At 42.6% G+C, this 18,842-nt stretch overlaps 1 protein-coding gene across 4 annotated transcripts; it reads left to right on the forward strand.

Moving 5' to 3' along the window:
- Window positions 885-18,155, forward strand: DEFB128 (defensin beta 128). Of its 4 annotated transcripts, none has more exons than XR_002340066.1 (3): window positions 885-1,285; window positions 11,015-11,114; window positions 17,781-17,917. XR_002340066.1 is itself a non-coding variant. In XM_013983202.2 (2 exons), exons 1-2 carry the CDS (start codon window positions 16,386-16,388, stop codon window positions 18,014-18,016), a joined length of 285 nt encoding a protein of 94 aa, XP_013838656.1. In that variant the 5' UTR covers window positions 16,234-16,385; the 3' UTR covers window positions 18,017-18,155. The 4 variants fall into 4 exon arrangements, 1 of the variants encoding a protein (XP_013838656.1); XR_002340067.1 differs by lacking the exon at window positions 885-1,285 and adding an exon at window positions 1,477-1,525; XR_002340065.1 differs by lacking the exon at window positions 11,015-11,114 and having other exon boundaries at window positions 17,781-17,914.

Genomic DNA, 18,842 nt, shown 5'->3' on the forward strand with positions numbered 1-18,842 from the left:
TCCGTACTAATCGATCAGCTCAGATTTATTTATTTATTTATATTGTTTTTTTGGCCATGCTCCTGGCATGCGGAAGCTGTACACAACCATGGAGCCCAGTCAGCAATCCTGCTTGACTGCAGAGCCCAGCCAGCAGCCCCACCAGAGAACTCAACCCACATCCCAGCCTAACTGTGGAACTCACCAGTGGGCCCACCTAAGGCACTCAGCTACCAGCATTACCCAAGTTCACAGCCCTGGCAGCAGTTCCACCCAACCAGAGACCCTGGCAGCAGGCCCCACCTTTCAGTGGATGATATGAGCTAGTTCATCCAAAACCCCATGTGAAGGTCTTTCCATGCCAAGTAAACCTATAAGGGACTGGAAGAGCTGACTGCTTCCTGGAATGCATAGACACAAATGCAAGGATACTGGGATCACAAAGAATCAGGGAAACATGCTACCACCAAGGAAACTAATATAACTCCAATAACTGACTTTTTAAAATGGAGATCTGGGAGTTCCCATTGTGGCTCAGTGGTAACGAACCCGATTAGTATCCATGAGGATGCTGGTTTGACCCCTGGCCTCACTCAGTGGGTTTAGTATCCAGCATTGCTGTTAGCTGTGGTGTAGGTCTCAGACGCAGCTTAGATCCTGCGTTGCTGTGGCTGTGACGTAGGCCAGCATCTGCAGCTCTGATTTGACCCCTAGCCTGGGACCTTCCATATACCACAGGTGTGGCCCTGTTAAAAAAAAAAAAAAAAAAAAAAAAAAAAGCTAAATAAATAAGTAAATAAATAAAAAAAAATAAAGATCCATGCACTGACAAAGAATTCAGAAGAATCCTCTTAACGAAGCTTGGAGAACTGTAAGAACCATGGTTGGCTATGAATAATTGCAGGCTGAGCTCCCCGATGGAGCTGGGTGGATTCCACAACAGTAGTAGAGATTAGCTACTAGCTAATCTCTGTAATCATCCCTGGCTGGGTGGGGTTGCCATCTGTTCTCCCTGGCCAGATGATTCTTCTAGCTAAATTCTGTTTAGGGGAGGCTGCAGGCTATGCTCTCTGGTGTAGCGGCACCACAGGCGGTGCTCTGTCATCAGTTAATGGCTTTGCTCCCTGGTCCAGCAGAGACGCTGGCTGTGCTCTGGGGTCAGGCAGGGTTACTGACTGGGTTCCAGGATCAGGTAGGGCTGCAGCATATACCACACAGCTGGACTGAACCATGAACTGAGGACCTCAGCCAGGCAGAAATGGTGAGTGTGCTCTCTGGCCTGAGGACTGCTGACATGACCTCACAGGTAAGAGGAGACGCTGACTGGTCACTGGGTTTGGGCTAGGTCTTTGACAATGTGGTTTCATTGTCAATATCCACTCACCCGTCACTGTGAGCCCCACTCCCTTCTTTGTTCCAGCTGCCTCCTAGTGGCCTAACTCTGTCAGTTCACCCTGGACAGAAATCAGCTTTAGGGGCAGGGCTTAGCAATGCTGGGGAAGCCAAGCTGCCTTGGTCTCTCTTTGGGCCTCTGGAGAAGTTGCAGGTAGCCTCATTTTTGGTGTAGTGCTGTGCAGACCTGGCGCAGGGATGATGTGGTCAGAGAGAGCCAGTTCCTCTTACCCTTATAATGTGGATTTTCTTGATTTTTGTGTTCTAAGGTGGGATGTTACAACTTCACTCGGAGGTTCTGGGATTTTCACAGAGGAGTCTTGTCTGGATAGTTGCTCATTTGTATTTCTGTGAGGAGGATTTGATTCAGGAGCCTCCTGTCCCACCAGCTTGCTTACTTCAGCAGCAGGTGTGCATTTTAGGGCTATCATGATGGTTGCGCTCTAGAGACGGAATCCGAGTGGGTCCATCAGAGTGACGGTGGAGCTGGAGAGAATGGAAGAGCTTTGAGTACAGAGACTATTTGGAACAGTTGTAAATAAGGCATACAAGACAGATCACAGTACTGCTCAGTTTACCTTGGATGCTCTCCTGTCCAGCTCCTCTCAGGGGCTAACTCCTATTTATTGCTGAAATCTCTGCTTGATTGTAACTTCCAAAGTGAGTGTCCTTAAACACCCTGGACTACTGTTGATCCCTTTATTTAAGCATCTATTCATTTAATTCTTTAATTAGATGTTTATTGAGCATGTGTCATGTTCTAGAAACCGTCTCGGGGCTGGTAATACGGTATTGTATACTACAGGCAGTTCCGGCCATCATAGGAGCTTACATTCAAGTGGTCTATAGTAACGAGCAAACCCAGATGTTGTTCTTATCCTTGCTGTGCTTTCTGTTGAATGAGACATGTAGGGAATCACAGGGCTGCTGCTGAGGGTTCTGGAAAGATCAGAAACCACAAATTTGCTGTTAACCTGCACGGTTGTGTGATTTTCTTCAGTATTGCTCATCAGCCTGGTTTCTTTTTTGTTTTGTTTTGTTTTGTTTTTTAGGGCCACATCTGAGGCATATGGAGGTTCCCAGGATAGGAGTTGAATTGGTGCTACAGCTGCTGGCCTACACCACAGCTCAGGGCAACGCTGGATCCTTAACCCACTGAGCAAGGCCAGGGATCGAACCTGCAACTTCATGGTTCCCTCATGGGTCTGTGAGGAGGACTTGATTCAGGAGCCTCCTATTCTGCCAGCTTGTTTACTTCAACAGCAGATGTGCATTTTAGGGCTATCACATTGGTTACACTGTAGAGACGGAATCTGAGCCGGTCCATAGGAACGATGGTGGGGCTGGAGAGAATGGAAGAGCTTTGAGTGCAGAGAATATTTGGATTCGTTTCCGCTGTGCCACAGCGGGAACTCCAGCCTGGTTTCTTTTTGTGGCAAAGGCAAACACTTAAAGGATTTGGGATTGGACTTTTTTACGCATATGGGCGCAGAAAATAATTGTGTGTTTGGCTTTGACAGGGTTGACATAAGAGTAGTTGAAGTGATGAATCATAGAGTTGAGGCTAATACACAAAAGTAAAGAAGAGTCTGATTGATATATGGAATGTATTAGAGTCCACAGAGTGTGGGTCTTGAATTCAAGGAGAAGGTGTTTTGTCATAAGAAAATGCGGGAGCTGAAAATGTGTGTGGGTGTGATCAGAGAAGGTAGAGTTAGGCAGAATGGATTCCATTCACCTTACCCTGCTGATGCATTCGACCCTGGAAAAGTCATTTCATACCTCTGAACCTCAGTTCCCTCATTTTAAGAATCCTGGCAATGACACGAAGTCCAAAGTGTTACGAGTTTCAAGTGTGATGCCACCTGACCTTATTTGATTCCCTCCCATTCTCCTGCCCCTATTGTTAGAGTCCTATAAGATTATTGTTCCGTGAAACAAAATAAGGAATAAAGAAATTGTCCTGGAAAAGGTAAGTTAAGGGGCTGGATGATAGATCTTGGAGGGAGGACTCAGCAGCAAGGTCAATTTCATCTCATTGTATGACTCCAGGGTGATTTCAGTGATCGTGATAGGCCAGTGTGGAACATACAAGGAGCTCTTCAGGGTCCCTCTAATAACCTCTATGACTGGGCAGACAGATTTCAAACTCCTTGTACCTGTGACTTATCTCTCTTCGTTCTACTCATGGGCCCTTATCCCAGGTACAGCATGGTCTGCAACCACTCATGTCCATATTCTTCTGCCACGGTCCAGAGAGTAATGCCTTAGGAGAGCCTCCTTCAAAACCCTCCAGAGAGGACACTGCAGCATGCTTTATGCATGTTACTGAGAATATGCACAGATACTTATGAGATGGGACAAAGTGCCTGCTCTTGTAACTCCCCAGAGGTGAAAACCGTGTGTAAAAAAGTATGAGAAACAAGATAGGTTCATTTATAAAACTAGGTAGTAGCAGCATAAAGAGTGGAATAAATGTAACAGTTTTATTTGTTTGGGGACAATGAATTTGCCAAACCTAGTTTTTGCATTGTAATAGCAAATATAAGGAAAAAATAATATTTTAGTATAACACATATTGGCACTTGGTGTAATCTCAAACCAGTTGGTGTTCTGATTACCAAGCCACACACTTACTTGTACATTTAGACTCTTGAGTTAACTTTGGTACAAAAAATGTCTTCTCTTGTCGAATACTTGGGTTTATCCAACAGAAATTGTTGTGCTTGCTTTCTTGGTGATTATTATTTGTGAAACAATAAGAGAGTATTTTTGGTGCCTTTGCCCTTCTGCAGTAGATATTTGATACTTTCTTTGCACTGCCCAGCAACTTTCAATTCCCTCTCTGTTTTCAGAATTCTAAACCTGTGGCAGGCAGGACTAACTTATATATATATATATACACACACACTATGGAAGAGAAAAGTTAGTATATATTATATATATACTTTATATATATATAAAGTTAGTATATATATACACACACACACATGATATATATGTGTACATATATATATATATATATATATACTTCCCTTCCATAGTATATATATATATATCCCCTGGGAAGCAATTTCTGTCATCCCAGTCCCCTTGCATCTAAGTGCGTTTATGTGATTTGTTCTTACCCATCCAATGTGAGGTGAAATGATGGGTGTCACTTGTGGGAACGGGCTTTTAAGAATGAGATATGACTTCCTTGTGGTTCCACACATTTGCAACAACAATCTGGATCTCACTGATCTGATTATGAGAAACACAAAGCACGTGTATGAAGTTGTTAAATGATCAAAGTTAAGGTCTCCTTGTAGTGGGGTATGTGGGTCCAGGTACAAAAGCGCACTGATACACATATAATGGTAGCCTCTACCAGTGAGATTCTAGCAATGCCTTTCTGCAGTGTAGCTAATATGAACCCAGTCCCTGTGCTGCTACCCATCTTGTTAGGATAGCTCAGCAGAGACTGGTGCTTGGAAAGAGAATGGCATAATGCATCTTGCAGGAACAGGATGCTTTATTATAACCTGCACCACATAAGGGAGCACATGAATGTCCCAGAGCACCCTCTAGAGGAGTCACAGGATGTTTTATAGGTTTACCTTTTTTTTCTTCCAGCATGAGTCCCTGCCTTCTTTTTATTGTAGATACTTTCCTAAGTGCTATGGGCAGTGTGTTTGGTCTTCACTTTCCTGATTGTATACTTCTAGATTAGCGTAGCTTAACTTTACATAACATAACATAGGGCTTTGCTATTTTAACAACAAAACATATAAAACTATATAAAAAATCTGGTCGTGGAGTACATGACTGGTGGCAGGGATGCTGGGGAAGAGAGTTAGGCAAGAACAGTTGGGAAGTGATGAAGGATGAATCGGAGAGGAGAAAGTGAAGATGGAGAGGGGGCATGTGTGTGGAGAGTGTGGTGGTGGCCAAGAGGAGGAGAAGCTGAGGATGAAACGCCTAGGTATCTGGTTCTGTCCCTAGGGAGTATGATTGGGACACGACCCACCCCGATTATGTCATGCGCTCTGAAATTATAGGGTGAGTCTCTCCTAAAAGGACAAAGGGGATTTTTTGTTGTTGTTGTTGTCTTTTTGCCATTTCTTGGGCCGCTCCCATGGCATATGGAGCTTCCCAGGCTAGGGGTCGAATCGGAGCTGTAGCCACCGGCCTACACCAGAGCCACAGCAATGTGGGATCCGAGCCGTGTCTGCAACCTACACCACAGCTCACGGCAACGCCGGATCGTTAACCCACTGGGCAAGGCCAGGGATCGAACCCACAACCTCATGGTTCCTAGTTGGATTCATTAACCACTGTGCCACGACGGGAATTCCGACAAAGGGGAATTGGGGCTAAGCTGAACCCATAGCTTAGAGTACAAAGATCTGAGTGGACATCTAACACAACATCTGCATGTTACGGACAGTAAGAGTGAAGATGAAGAAAGACAAGGGAATTATCAAAGGGTTACCTGGCAAGTTAGTGAACTTGAAGTTTTGTGGATTCACAGACCAAGAATCTGGTTCCCTTATCCCTGAAACCCATCTCATCCCCATCTCCTGAAGACACTAAGGTTAAAAATTGGTTGTATGGACTTCTATAAATTTTTAAGGGCTTTTAGAAACAAACAGTGTATTTAAAGATTATTATTTTAATTGAGAAGTAATTGGCATGATGTAAGTTTAAGGTATTACGATGTCTTGATGTGATGTGTTTATTTAGTGAAATATGCTTGCCTGCCACTGTAGCATAAGCAAAGATCTCTATCATGTCACACAGTTTTCATTTCTTTTTCATGGTAAGAACATTTAATCCAGTCTCTTAGCAATTTTGAATTATATAAAATAGTATTGTTTATACTCACTACGCTGTGCTTTCGATCTCTGGGACTTATTTCTCTACTGGTTGCAATCTTGTAGTCTTAAACATTTCTCTAATTTTCTACACATTTTGAAGCTTGTTTTTCTGGACACGTCTACTATTCCAGTGGAAAGGGACTATTCTAGTTATATGGAGCTCCGTTTTCTTTCTAAGACAATGAAGCTGAGGATTCCTCCAAAGAAATCCTCCTTGACAGGGTCATGTTATAGTCTCCTGAGAAGTCTAGAATTTTTTTTTTTTTTTGTCTTTTTGCCATTTCTTGGGCCACTCCCGCAGCATATGGGAGGTTCCCTGGCTAGGGGTCGAACCGGAGCTGTAGCTGCCGGCCTACGTCAGAGCCACAGCAACACGGGATCCGAGCCGCGTCTGTGACCTACACCACAGCTCATGGCAACGCCGGATCCTTAACCCACTGAGCAAGGCCAGGGATCGAACCCACAACCTCATGGTTCCTAGTCGGATTCGTTAGCCACTGCGCCACAACGGGAACTCCCAGAAGTCTAGAATTCTTTGGCCGTATGCTTATAATTATGGTTAAAGAATTAAAAACTATTTGCAACCTCTGTGCATTTGTATGTGGATTGTCAATTGTGAACTTATTTTAACATAATCTGGCTAGGCTATTTAATTGAAGTACCCTGAATTTGTAATCTTTAAATCTTTTCTTTTGGGCTGGCCAGATTCCCTAGCGTACTCTGATGGCTAGTGTCACTCTACAAGCTGATCAGGGGAGAATGTGTTAAGCCTCAGCACCCATTCTGCACATTTCCTTCCCTCCTTCCTTTCTCCCTCCCTCCCTCCCTCTCTCTCTCTCTCTCTGTCTTTCTTTCTTTCCTTCCTTCCTTCCTTCCTTCCTTCCTTCCTTTCTTTCTTTCTTTCTTTCTTTCTTTCTTTCTTTCTTTCTTTCCTTCTTTCTTTCCTTCCTTCCTTCCTTCCTTCCTTCCTTCCTTCCTTCCTTCTTTCTTTCTTTCTTTCTTTCTTTCTTTCTTTCTTTCTTTCTTTCTTTCTTTCTTTCTTTCTTCCTTTCTTTCTCCTTCCTTCCTTCTTTCTCCTTCCTTCCTTCCGTCTTTCTGTCTTTTGTCTTTTTAGGGCCACACCTGAGGCCTATGGAGCTTCTCAGGCTAGGGGTCTAATCGGAGCTGTAGCTGCTGGCCTACGCCACAGCCACAGCAACGCCAGATCTGAGCCGTGTCTGTGACCTACACCACAGCTCATGGCAATGCCGGATCCTTAACCCACTGAACGAGGCCAGGGATCGAACCCACACCTCATGGTTCCTAGTTGGATTTGTTTCTACTGCACAACAATGGGAACTCCTGGACAAAGGATCTGAATAGCTACTTCACTAAAGAAGAATTACAGTGGTAAATAAAACAGGGAAATAATTTCATTATCATTTTTCACTTGGGAAATGCAAATTACAACCATAATGAGATACTATCACCTGCCTACTGAAATGTCTAAAATGAAAAAGATTAATCATACCAGGATATAGAGCCACCAAAAATCTCATACACTATTGGTGACATCTACAATGGCATAGCCACTTTGGAAAAAGAGTTTGGCAGTTTTTTAACAATTAAACAATCTCTTGGGAATTACCTGGTGGCCTAGCGAGTTAGGGATTCCAGCGTTGTCATTGCTGTGGCTTGGGTCACTGCTGTGGTGGAATTTCGACCCCTGGCGTGGAAACTTCCACACGCTTCAGGTGTGGCCCAAAAAAACCCTCACTTAAGCAAACTCTTATCATTTGCCCCGGCCAATCTATTCCTGATTATTTACCCAAGAAAAAGAAAGGCCTAAATACCTGAATGTGTATCGCAGCTCAATTTATAATAATAAAAAACTGGGTGGGGGAAAAACTGTAATTGTAATGTATACATGTAAGGATAACCTGACCCCCTTGCTGTACAGTGGGAAAATTAAAAAAAAATAATAATAAAAAACTGTAAACAACCCTAACAGCCATCAACAGGTGAATGGAGAAATAAATTTACTACTTAGTAATAAAAAGGAACCAATTATCGATATATGCCCAATGTGAGTCTAAAAATAATTATAGGAGTTCCTGTCATGGCGCAGTGGTTAACAAATCTGACTAGGAACTATGAGGTTGTGGGTTCTGTCCCTGGTCTTGCTCAGTGGGTTAAGGATCTGGTGTTGCTGTGGCTGTGGTGTAGGCCGGTGGCTACAGCTCTGATTAAATCCCTAGCCTGGGAACCTCCAAATGCTGCGGGTGTGGCCCTAGAAAAGGCAAAAAGACAAAAAAAAAAATAAAATACATAAAAATACATAAAAATAATTATAATGAGTTAGAGAAAATATACTAAAAAAGAAAATATACTGTACTGTTCTATTTAAATAAAATTCTAGAAAATGCAAACTAATCTATAAGGAGAGAAAGAATGTTGGTGGTTGGCTGGATGGAGGATAAGGAAGGTCGGGAGAGGAATTATGAAGCCGCGGGGGGAAAGTTTTCAGTGGTGGGTATGTTCATTACCTCCATGGTGACAATGGTTTCACAGATGTATACGTATGACATACATATAAATTTGTGCACTTTATTTATTTAGTCTTTTTAGGGTTGCACCCGTGTCATATGGAGGTTCCCAGCCTAGGGTTTGAATCGGAGCTGTAGCTGCCGGCCTACACCACAGCCACAGCAACATGGGATCCGAGCTGTGTCTGTGACCTACACCACAGCTCACGCTACGCTGGATCCTTAACCCACTGAGCAAGGCCAGGGATTGAACCTCATGGATGCTAGTCAGGTTCGTTAACCACTGAGCTACAATGGGAACTCCCAATTTGTGCATCTTAAATAAGTGCAGTTTATTGTATGTCAGTTATACTTTAACAAAGTTCTTTTTTTTTTTTTTTAAGAATCAGACCACTACCATTATCAGAAGCAATAAGAAACAGAATTTAGTGCATTAAGATTTTCCTGAGAGGCGTCTTCAATGTCTTTTTTCTTTTTTCTTTTTTTTTGTCTTTTTGCCATTTCTTTGGGCCGCTCCCACGGCACATGGAGGTTCGCAGGCTAGGGGTTGAATCGGAGCTGTAGCCACCGGCCTACGCCAGAGCCACAGCAACGCAGGATCCGAGCTGGGTCTGCAACCTACACCACAGCTCAGGGCAACGCCGGATCGTTAACCCACTGAGCAAGGGCAGGGACTGAACCCGCAACCTCGTGGTTCCTAGTCGGATTTGTTAACCACTGCACCACTACGGGAACTCCTCTTTTTTCTAAAATACTTTATTGTGCAATCAAGTCAGCTTTCTCCTTTAATTTTGTTTCCAAAATTTTGTTTTGTTTATTATTTTTTCCTTAACCAACCTTTTTAGAGTATATTCTTTTTATTGTTGTTAATTTTAAGCTGCTTTGTTTATTTGACCTCAGATGTGTATTTCTTATCTTCAAGTAAATTGTCTCTAACACAGCATGTGGTACATATATAGTGCCCAGTAAATATTCTGTTATATATAAAACACTTCTAGAACTATGATAGATAAGATTTCAGTAAAAGAATAGCATTTTAATTTCATTTAAATATTTTATTTTTTGCTTCTTAAGGCTGCACCTGCAGCATATGGAAACTCCCAGGCTCGGGGTCAAATGGGAGCTGTAGCTGCCGGCCTATGCCACAGCCACCTCAATGCAGGCTCTGAGCTGCATCTTTGACCTACACCACAGCTCACGGCAACACCAGATCCTTAACCCACTGAGTGAGGCCTGGGATGGAACTGGCACCTTCATGGATACTAATCAGGTTCCTTACTACTGAACCACAGTGGGAACTCCAAAGAATAACCTTTTTAATAAACAATGGCCCAATATTTCAAAAAGCGTTTTGCTGTTTGTCATATTTTCTCCCCCTCTTTTCTTTTTTGGAGTAGGCCCCATTATTTTTTGCTGAAATAGTTCAAAGTAAATGACAAACATCATGGTATTCCCATTCTATACATCCTAGTAAATATTTTTGAAAAGTAACAGTTATTTTCTAACATAGCCAACATGATATAATTTACACTTAGCAAAATTAATAATATTTCCTTAATATCAAACACATTCATTACTCAGTCCATTTTCAAGTATCTCCAACTGCTTTTTTTTTTACATCTGATTTGTTCAAACTAAAAGTCACTCCAGGATGAAGTGACTTTGAACCTTTCTCTCGCTCTTTTTTAGTCTTTTTAGGGCCATACCCATGGCATATGGAAATTCCCAGACTAGGGGTCAAATCAGAGCTCCAGCCACTGGCCCACACCTCAGCCACAGCAATGCCAGATCTGAGCCAAGCCCATGACCCACATCACAACTCATGGCAACTCTGGATCCTTAACCCACTGAGCGAGGCCAGGGATCGAACCCACAGCCTCATGGATACTAACTGGATTCTTAATCTGCTGAGCCACAATGGGAATATAGCATTTGCTTGACACAGATGTGATAAGGAGTGTGATTGGGACAACTTGCCTCTCCATTGAAGTGATTTTTAATTTTGGAAGATATTGGTACATACATTTTCTGAGAGTTGCCCTCATAGGGTAAAAACTATAATAGTCTCTAATTCCTTTTGAATTTTAAGTTTCCCTTGATAGTAGAGAATTCTTTTCTTAATATTTTGAAGTCTCTAGAGGCACATGAACCATGCAGAACAATTACAGACATGTATTGTTCATCATTTCCTGGAAACTATCTTGAAGTTTTGGAATTTAGAAAGTTTGGACAGCTAGTAAGATTGGTTTTGTCCACTAGGTGGTACTTGAAATCCAGAATAAATCAATTTGATGCTTGAGTGGAAGATAATGAAAACCAGGGCTCAGGCATTCAAGGGGCTTATGATTGAAGAAAAGAGGTAAGATGCATGGCTACAACGGGTTTTTTAAGGGTTGTAGGGATATCAAATGGAGTATTTCCACTGGGAAAAATATGCCTAATATCTACTATTGCCCCTTGGTCTGATATGATGGAATAGATTAAGAACACAATTTTGATTAACTTGAAACTTTATTCATAGTTTTCTAGGTATATCAATTTTATTGCTCCAACCATTTTACCATTACCTGTAACTGTTATTTTATACTTAAAATAATCAGCCGTAACTCTAGATGAGGTAAGTATTACTATTATTATTATTACTTAAGCTTTTTTTTTTTTGGTCTTTTTGCCTTTTCTAGGGCCACTTCCTGCCGCATACGGAGGTTCCCAGGCTAGGGGTCTAATCAGAGCTGTAGCCACCAGCCTACTCCAGAGCCACAGCAATGCAGGATCCGAGCCGCATCTTCGACCTACACACTGGATCCTTAACCCACTGAGCAAGGCCAGGGATCAAACCCTCAACCTCATGGTTCCTAGTCAGGTTTGTTAACCACTGTGCCACGATGGGAAATCCTTGTTTGCACCTTCTGATAGCATTTTGTTATGAAGATGTTACGCATTTTATACAGTCAAAACTATATCATTTATTTTCCTGTCACTTTATTGTTTTTAACAATTCAGATCTCAGGGTTAGCTTTATTTCTTTTAAAGCCATTTATTTTTTATCACTTATTTAAGTTCTTATCTGTGTGTGTGTGTGTGTGTGTGTTTAGGTCTGTACCTATGGCATATGGAGGTTCCCAGGCTAGGGGCCTAATCGGAGCTACAGCTGCTAGCCTACGCCACAGCCACAGCAATGCTAGATCTGAGCCGTGTCTGTGACCTACACCACAGCTCATGGCAATGCCAGATCCTTAACCCACTGAGCGAGGCCAGGGATCGAACCCGCAACCTCATGGTTCCTAGTCGGATTCGTTAACCATTGCGCCACGACGGGAACTCCAAGTTCTTCTCTTTTATATCGTTTATTTTCCTGAAACTATCTGGTGATACATATCATAAAAGTAGGTAAGTAAAAGAAGCTAATATGAGTTCCCTCTGCATTGGTGTGTGTCTGTTTTGCCAGCAGGCCCCCTTCTTGAATCAGAAGGATGTGTGTGTATGAGTGTGTGTGTCCTCAAGGAGTGTTGATTAGCAGGCTTTATTTCACGTACAGAGTACGTGAAAAGCAAGTAAGCTATTTGCTTTATCTTTCCTCTTACCTAGTTGTCAAAGTAAATTACGTTTGGAGCAGAATATTTGGAAGGTTAAATGCCAAAATCTTCACAGAGATGTGAGATTATGGATGGTTTCTCTTTTCTCCTTTTTCTTTACCTGCATGTCTAATTTTTTTTAGCATGAACTGTTAATTCAACTTTCATTCCTAAATAGAGAACAACAAAAGAATCTTGCCTGACTCCCCCAGTTTTTTTAAAACGGAATTAGTAATCCTATGTCTTGCCTGGATCAGCCCGTCCAACAGTTTGGAAAGATAACATCTTAAGTAGAAGTCAGAGAACATTTCTAAGAAATGAAACACTTTTAAAGTTAATTTATAAGTAAGATATTAAAAGCCATTTGTACTGCTCTGGGTCATGGTGGGAGGTGCAGTTATACATGTTGATGGGTAATTTTTTTTTTAACTGATCACGTTTGAAAAGCAACGTTTCATTATCCATTCCAGTCTACTAAAAGGGAAAATCTATTGCTTAGCCACAAAGGGCTTTGAAAATGAACAGGTTGGGGGCTTCTTGTGCCTAGCCAAGATGGCATAAAGGCTCTCTGATGGTAAAGAATTGACATCGATGGGAGTTCCCGTTGTGGCACAGTGGTTAACGAATCCGACTAGGAACCATGAGGTGGCGGGTTCGGTCCCTGCCCTTGCTCAGTGGGTTAACGATCCGGCGTTGCCGTGAGCTGTGGTGTAGGTTGCAGACGCGGCTCAGATCCCACGTTGCTGTGGCTCTGGCGCAGGCCGGTGGCTATGGCTCTGATTCGACCCTTAGCCTGGGAACCTCCATATGCCACAGGGGTGGCCCAAGAAATAGCAAAAAGACAAAAAAAAAAAAAAAAAAAAAAGAATTGACATCGATGAGCAGAAAAACAGACTTAGGAATCTGTTGAAGTAGGCAGGCAACATTACTTTCAGGAAATAGGAAGGTCATGTGTGGAGACCATAAATATGAATTCTTTCAACATAGGCTTTTTCTCTCAATTTAGGCAGTTCCCTGAGTCATGAGTAGGATATAAGGAGGTGGGTAAGGGGAAGGATGCCCGGCCAAGTGCATTACCAATAAATTTTGTGAACAAAGCAACATCTTGTATTTGAATGTTTTGTCTTCACTTGTTCAATGACTGACCCAAAGGAGGCAGCTGGAGAGGTTGGTTAGCACAACGACTAAGATCTTTTACTTTAAAGTTTATGCAGACCTGTGTTGATCCCAGCTCATTTTTTTTTTTGTTGTTGTTGTTGTTGTTATTTTAGGGCTGCACCCGCAGCATATGGAGGTTCCCAGGCTAGGGGCTGAATCAGAGCTGTTGCTACCAGCCTACACCACAGCCACAGCCACACCAGATCCGAGCCTCGTCTGTGACCTATACCACAGCTCACAGCAACACTGGATCCTTAACCCACTGAGCAAGGCCAAGGATCGAACCTGCAACCTCATGGTTCCTAGTCAGATTCATTTCCACTGGGCTATGACAGGAACTCCAATCCCAGCTCACTTCTTATTAGCTGCGTGACATTGGGCACATTACTAGTTCCCTAAACTGTAATTTTACCATTTAAAAAAAGACGTATTAATTCCATCTTCACAGTGTTCTTGTAAGGATAAAAGTAAGCAACACTTATAAAATGCATTTGTCCTTTAGCAGGCACACGTTAAGAGGTCATGGAGCTGAGACCAAGCGGATACTGCTGGGGCCAGCACAAATCTGGTGGGGCCGCTGCTCAATTCTCATTCCTTATCTTGACATATCAGCAACATTTGACACGCTTTTCTCCTTGACAAACGAATTCACTCTGCTTACTGGTAAACATAACAAGCTCTACACAATGCTCATGTCTAACTCTAATCTTAACCATATGTTGTCATCCCAGTTTAATCATCAAATATTTACATAGCCTTCACAAATTCTAAAATTGTTCCAGGTACTGGCACAGAAAGTTATTAGGATAGACCCCAATTACTATAAATTCAAGGTTCTGTTGTCCATTAAATGATAAAACAAGGGAAACTGCATTCTTCTTCTTCTTTTTATTTATATTTATATTTTATTTTATTTTATTTTCCCACTGTACAGCAAGGGGATCAAGTTATCCTTACATGTATATATTACATTTTCTTCTTCTTTTTAAATGGCCCTACCCACAGCCTATGGGAAGTTCCTGTCCCAGGGATTGAATCTGAAAGGCAGCTGTGACCTACGTTGCAACTGCAGCAATGCTGGATCCTTTAATCCACTGACCTGGGCTGGGGATTGAATCCATGCCTCTGCAGTGACCTGAGCTGCTGTAGTTGGATTCTTAACCCACTGCATCACAGCAGGAACCCTAAACAGCATTCTTTAGGAATGGGCTTTGTTAAATTTATTGCTTGGGGGTATTTCGTTTAGCAATAATTGGTTCAGTACTTTGAAATCGTCCCATAATTATATACTGAGACTAGAGCATGAGTTCTGTGCTGTGCATGAGGAACTTCAAACTGGACTAGATCAGTGACTTGCCTTTGGAGGGGTTCATGGACCATTGCAAATAATTGGAACATGAGAGGGTGGGATCATCAAGAAACATATGTACAAGATACAGCGGTGGCACAAAGAAAGGAGTTTGTAGCTCTATTTAATTGGGTCAGGGAAACTTTCAAGGCTGTGGAGATGACTGAATGCAGTTTTGAAGAAAAATTAGGAACTCAACAGGGCCAATTAGGTAGATGAGATAGAGGAGTATAATATACTTGTAAAGCCAGACTGAAATGTACAAATAAATAGGTTATGGAAATAACAGGTTGAGTGAGGGCACCCACACTATTTTAGCAGAAATATGAGCGGTTCCATTAAAAAACCCCAGGAGAGGTGAGTGGGGACCAGTTCACAATGAGTGGAATACTATGCTAAAGAGATTTGATTTTTTTGGGAAATATTTTAGTCATGGAATTGAGCTTTAGAGGATAAGTAAGACTTTATGGAAAATTCTGAAATAATATTGATTTATCTAGTCCAACCTAAAAGTATTTCCCCTCTTAGAGGATTTTCTGCAAGTTTCATACATTAAAAAATCATTATTGGGGAGTTCCCATCGTGGCGCAGTGGTTAACGAATCCGACTAGGAACCATGAGGTTGCGGGTTCGGTCCCTGCCCTTGCTCAGTGGGTTAACGATCCAGCGTTGCAGTGAGCTGTGGTGTAGGTTGCAGAGGCGGCTCGGATCCCGCGTTGCTGTGGCTCTGGCGTAGGCCGGTGGCTACGGCTCCGATTCGACCCCATATGCCGCAGGAGCGGCCCAAGAAATAGCAAAAAAAGACAAAAAAAAAAAAAAAATCATTATTGTAGGAGTTCCCATCGTGGCACAGCAGAAACGAATCCGACTAGGAACCATGAGGTTGCAGGTTTGATCCCTGGCCTCGCTCAGTGGGTTAAGGATCCCACTTAAGAGCTGGTGAGCTGTGGTGTAGGTTGCAGACGTGCCTCGGATCTGGCATTGCTGTGGCTGTGGCATAGGCCGGCAGCTGTAGCTCTGATTCGACCCCTAGCCTGGGAACCTCCATATGCCGTGGGTGTGGCCCTAGAAGAACAAAAGACAAAAAAAAAATTTTATTTTGTATGTTCGATGAATGATTCAATGAATCTTCCAAATGGGTTAGCTTTGTGAATGAAAGGTGGCGCTAGCTGGGTGGGAGATGGGAATAGTAGGAATCAACTAGGACTGTCCCACCCAAACCAGGACACAGGACCCACCAACTTTGACCCAAGTGGGCTGATGGTCCAGGTGCAGAAGTCATTGTTCCTGCTCTCTGGAGCTCACTTCCTGAGGAAGGAGGAGTGAGGGTGATGTGATGGAACATTCTGTGACTTTGAACTCCATATTTGGGAGTCAAAGTGGGGGTGGACTTGGATTTCCTGTCCTTCCGTGTGGGTTAAAATGAGAGCTCAGAACCCTGAAAGCATCCAAAGGTCTGAATTGTCTGGAAAGACTCCGTGTGACTGTGTGACACAGATCAGTGGAGAAAGAAATCCTGCTGCCTATTTGTCTTGGGAAATCTGTAACCATGAAGCTGTTTCTGGTTCTCATTATCCTGCTGTTTGAAGTATCCAAAGGTAATTTGTGCAAATGTACCATGAAATTCTAGGAAATGTTACTATTCACAGAAATGGGGGCAGAGTTTTCAAGATTACTGATATCTTGGTGTTCCCGTCATGGCTCAGTGGAAACAAATCTGACTAGGACCCATGAGGAGGCAGGTTCGATCCCTGGCCTCACTCAGAGGGTTAAGGATCTAGCGTTGCCGTGAGCTGTGGTATAGGTTGCAGACATGGCTCGGATCTGGTGTTGCTGTGGCTGTGGTGTGGGCTGGCAGCTACAACTCCGATTCGACCCCGAAAATTGACCCCCTGGGAATCTCCATATGCTGCATATGTGGCCCTAAAAAGACAAAAAAACAAAAACCAAAAACCAAAAACCCCAAAAGACATTGATATCTTGCCAGTATCACCAGAAGTACCCACTGTCCTGGGTGCTTGGCTTGAGTCTGTGTCTTAGAAGATAGCATCCAGGGAGGTAGGAAGTCAGGGCTATAATCTCCGAAGTCCTCTCCAAAGGTAGGAAAAAACCCATTATCCAGAATTATTTTTATAATTTTGAACATGGTTTTCACCCAGGAACCTGCCCATTTCTTTTTCCATTTAAAATCATTTTTATCTTCTCATTACTGTAAGGAGAACAGTACAAATGTTGGAGTCAGGTAGGTATGAGGTTAAACTATGTCTTTATCATGTAGGAAATGAGCTGATTATTTCCTTTGAAAATCAGTTTTTCTCCTCTGTCAAGTGAGCTTGATGATCTGGCGTTGCTGGGGCTGTGGTGTAGGCTGGCAGCTGTAGCTCCGATTCAACCCCTAGCCTGGGAACTTCCATATGCTGTGGGTGTGTCCCTGAAAAGACAAAAAAAAAAAAAGGGGGGGGGTAGGGTGGAGACAGAGAGAGAGGGAGAGGGAACCAGGTTATGAACAAGTCAGAGGCCAAATGAGGGCTTAATGAGGGAAAGAGTTTTCAACAGTAATAAATGCTGAGACCCCTGAGGAGATTTCTGCTGCCCGTGTCAGTGAATGTGAAACCCAGTTCCACTGGGAACTTCAAAGTTCTGTGATGTTCTTTAAAGCGTTAATTTGGCTCTGGATTGTGCCCTTGTGACAAGTTGGTACTGACTGGGAGCCCTGGACGAGGGTAGAGCTGATGGAGGGCTGACTTTGGCCATTGGCGAGGACCCTGGGGTTTGGGATGTCAAATTTGGGATAATTTTCAAGGAGGAGGTGTTCGTGTTTTCTCTTATTAGCACAAGGTTTACCTGGGGACCCCAGGGTGGTGGCATAGTTTGTGGGCCACCACATTACTCCTCTGCTCTGCCTCGGGAACTAATCTGGTTCATTGCTGTTTCCTGTGCACAGGGGCAGCCCGACCCAGAAAATGTTTTGGTAACATAAAAGGCTACTGCAGGAAGAAATGCAGAATGGGGGAAATATATGAAATAGCATGTACGAATGGAAAATTATGTTGTGTTAATGAAGAGGAAAACAAAGCCTACCAAGAAGTCGCAAAGCCACCTCAACCTTCAACGAAGCCTGATTTGAAGTTGGACTATGTTATATTACCCACTGTCACAGTGAACACAATTCCGCTCTAAATCAAGTGCTGGTTCCACTGGTCTCCACGCCTCTTAAATCAGAAGTGCCACCTAATCCAACAGCCAAGGGCAAGAGATTTATCTATTCTCTTGTGAACTTGAGTCTCCATGTAATAAAGTCATATGCTTTTTCCCTTGATGTATTTGTTAATGTATTCACTCATTTTTTGAACACTTCAAACATGACTGAGTATTTTTCAAGTTCCAGGCATTATACTAGCAACATTGGAGATACAGAGATGAAGTGAACATGTTACTAGAAGTGGAAGTTAGCTTCCTCCATTTTTCATGGGAGATATTGTTTCCTAGTATTTCAGGTAGTACTCCTCTTTTTAATGAAGTTTCTTAGGTCTAAGCAGACCTGAATGTCCCAACTTTGTGTGTGTGTGGATGAACGCAGAGGGTTTTGCTAACAACCAAAAGAATTCATTAGACGAAGGCAAGACATTTAAAAAATTTCATCACCGTTATTGGGGCAGGTCTCATGGGCAATGATGACAGCTAGTGATAATTCTAATACAGCAGTTGAAATTCATTTAATGTGCATGGCCCATCTTCTTTTTTAGCAGCAATTTGAACCCCCTGTTGATAGGATTATGCAAATATTGCTCTTAGGATCTGTGAAAGTATTGCATTGTCTCTTTGTTTCAATAGTGCGAAATTTATAAAATTATCTATTCAGATGAATAAGGTCTGGGGATCTAGTGTAAAATATGGTTGCTGTATTGTATAATGGAAATTTGCTGAGAGAGTAGAACTTAGAGTGTTCTCACCAAGACAGACAAACAAACAAAAACAAACATGTGAGGTGATGGTTGTGTTAATA

Source organism: Sus scrofa, chromosome 17 (assembly GCF_000003025.6).
Source record: "Sus scrofa isolate TJ Tabasco breed Duroc chromosome 17, Sscrofa11.1, whole genome shotgun sequence".
Taxonomy (NCBI): Eukaryota; Metazoa; Chordata; class Mammalia; order Artiodactyla; family Suidae; genus Sus; species Sus scrofa.

Coding starts and splice junctions, on each gene's coding strand:
- DEFB128 (XM_013983202.2), top strand. CDS start 16,386: ATGAAGCTGTTTCTGGTTCTCATTATCCTGCTGTTTGAAGTATCCAAA. Junction 16,435..17,780: donor GCTGTTTGAAGTATCCAAAG/GTAATTTGTGCA, acceptor TCCTGTGCACAG/GGGCAGCCCGACCCAGAAAA.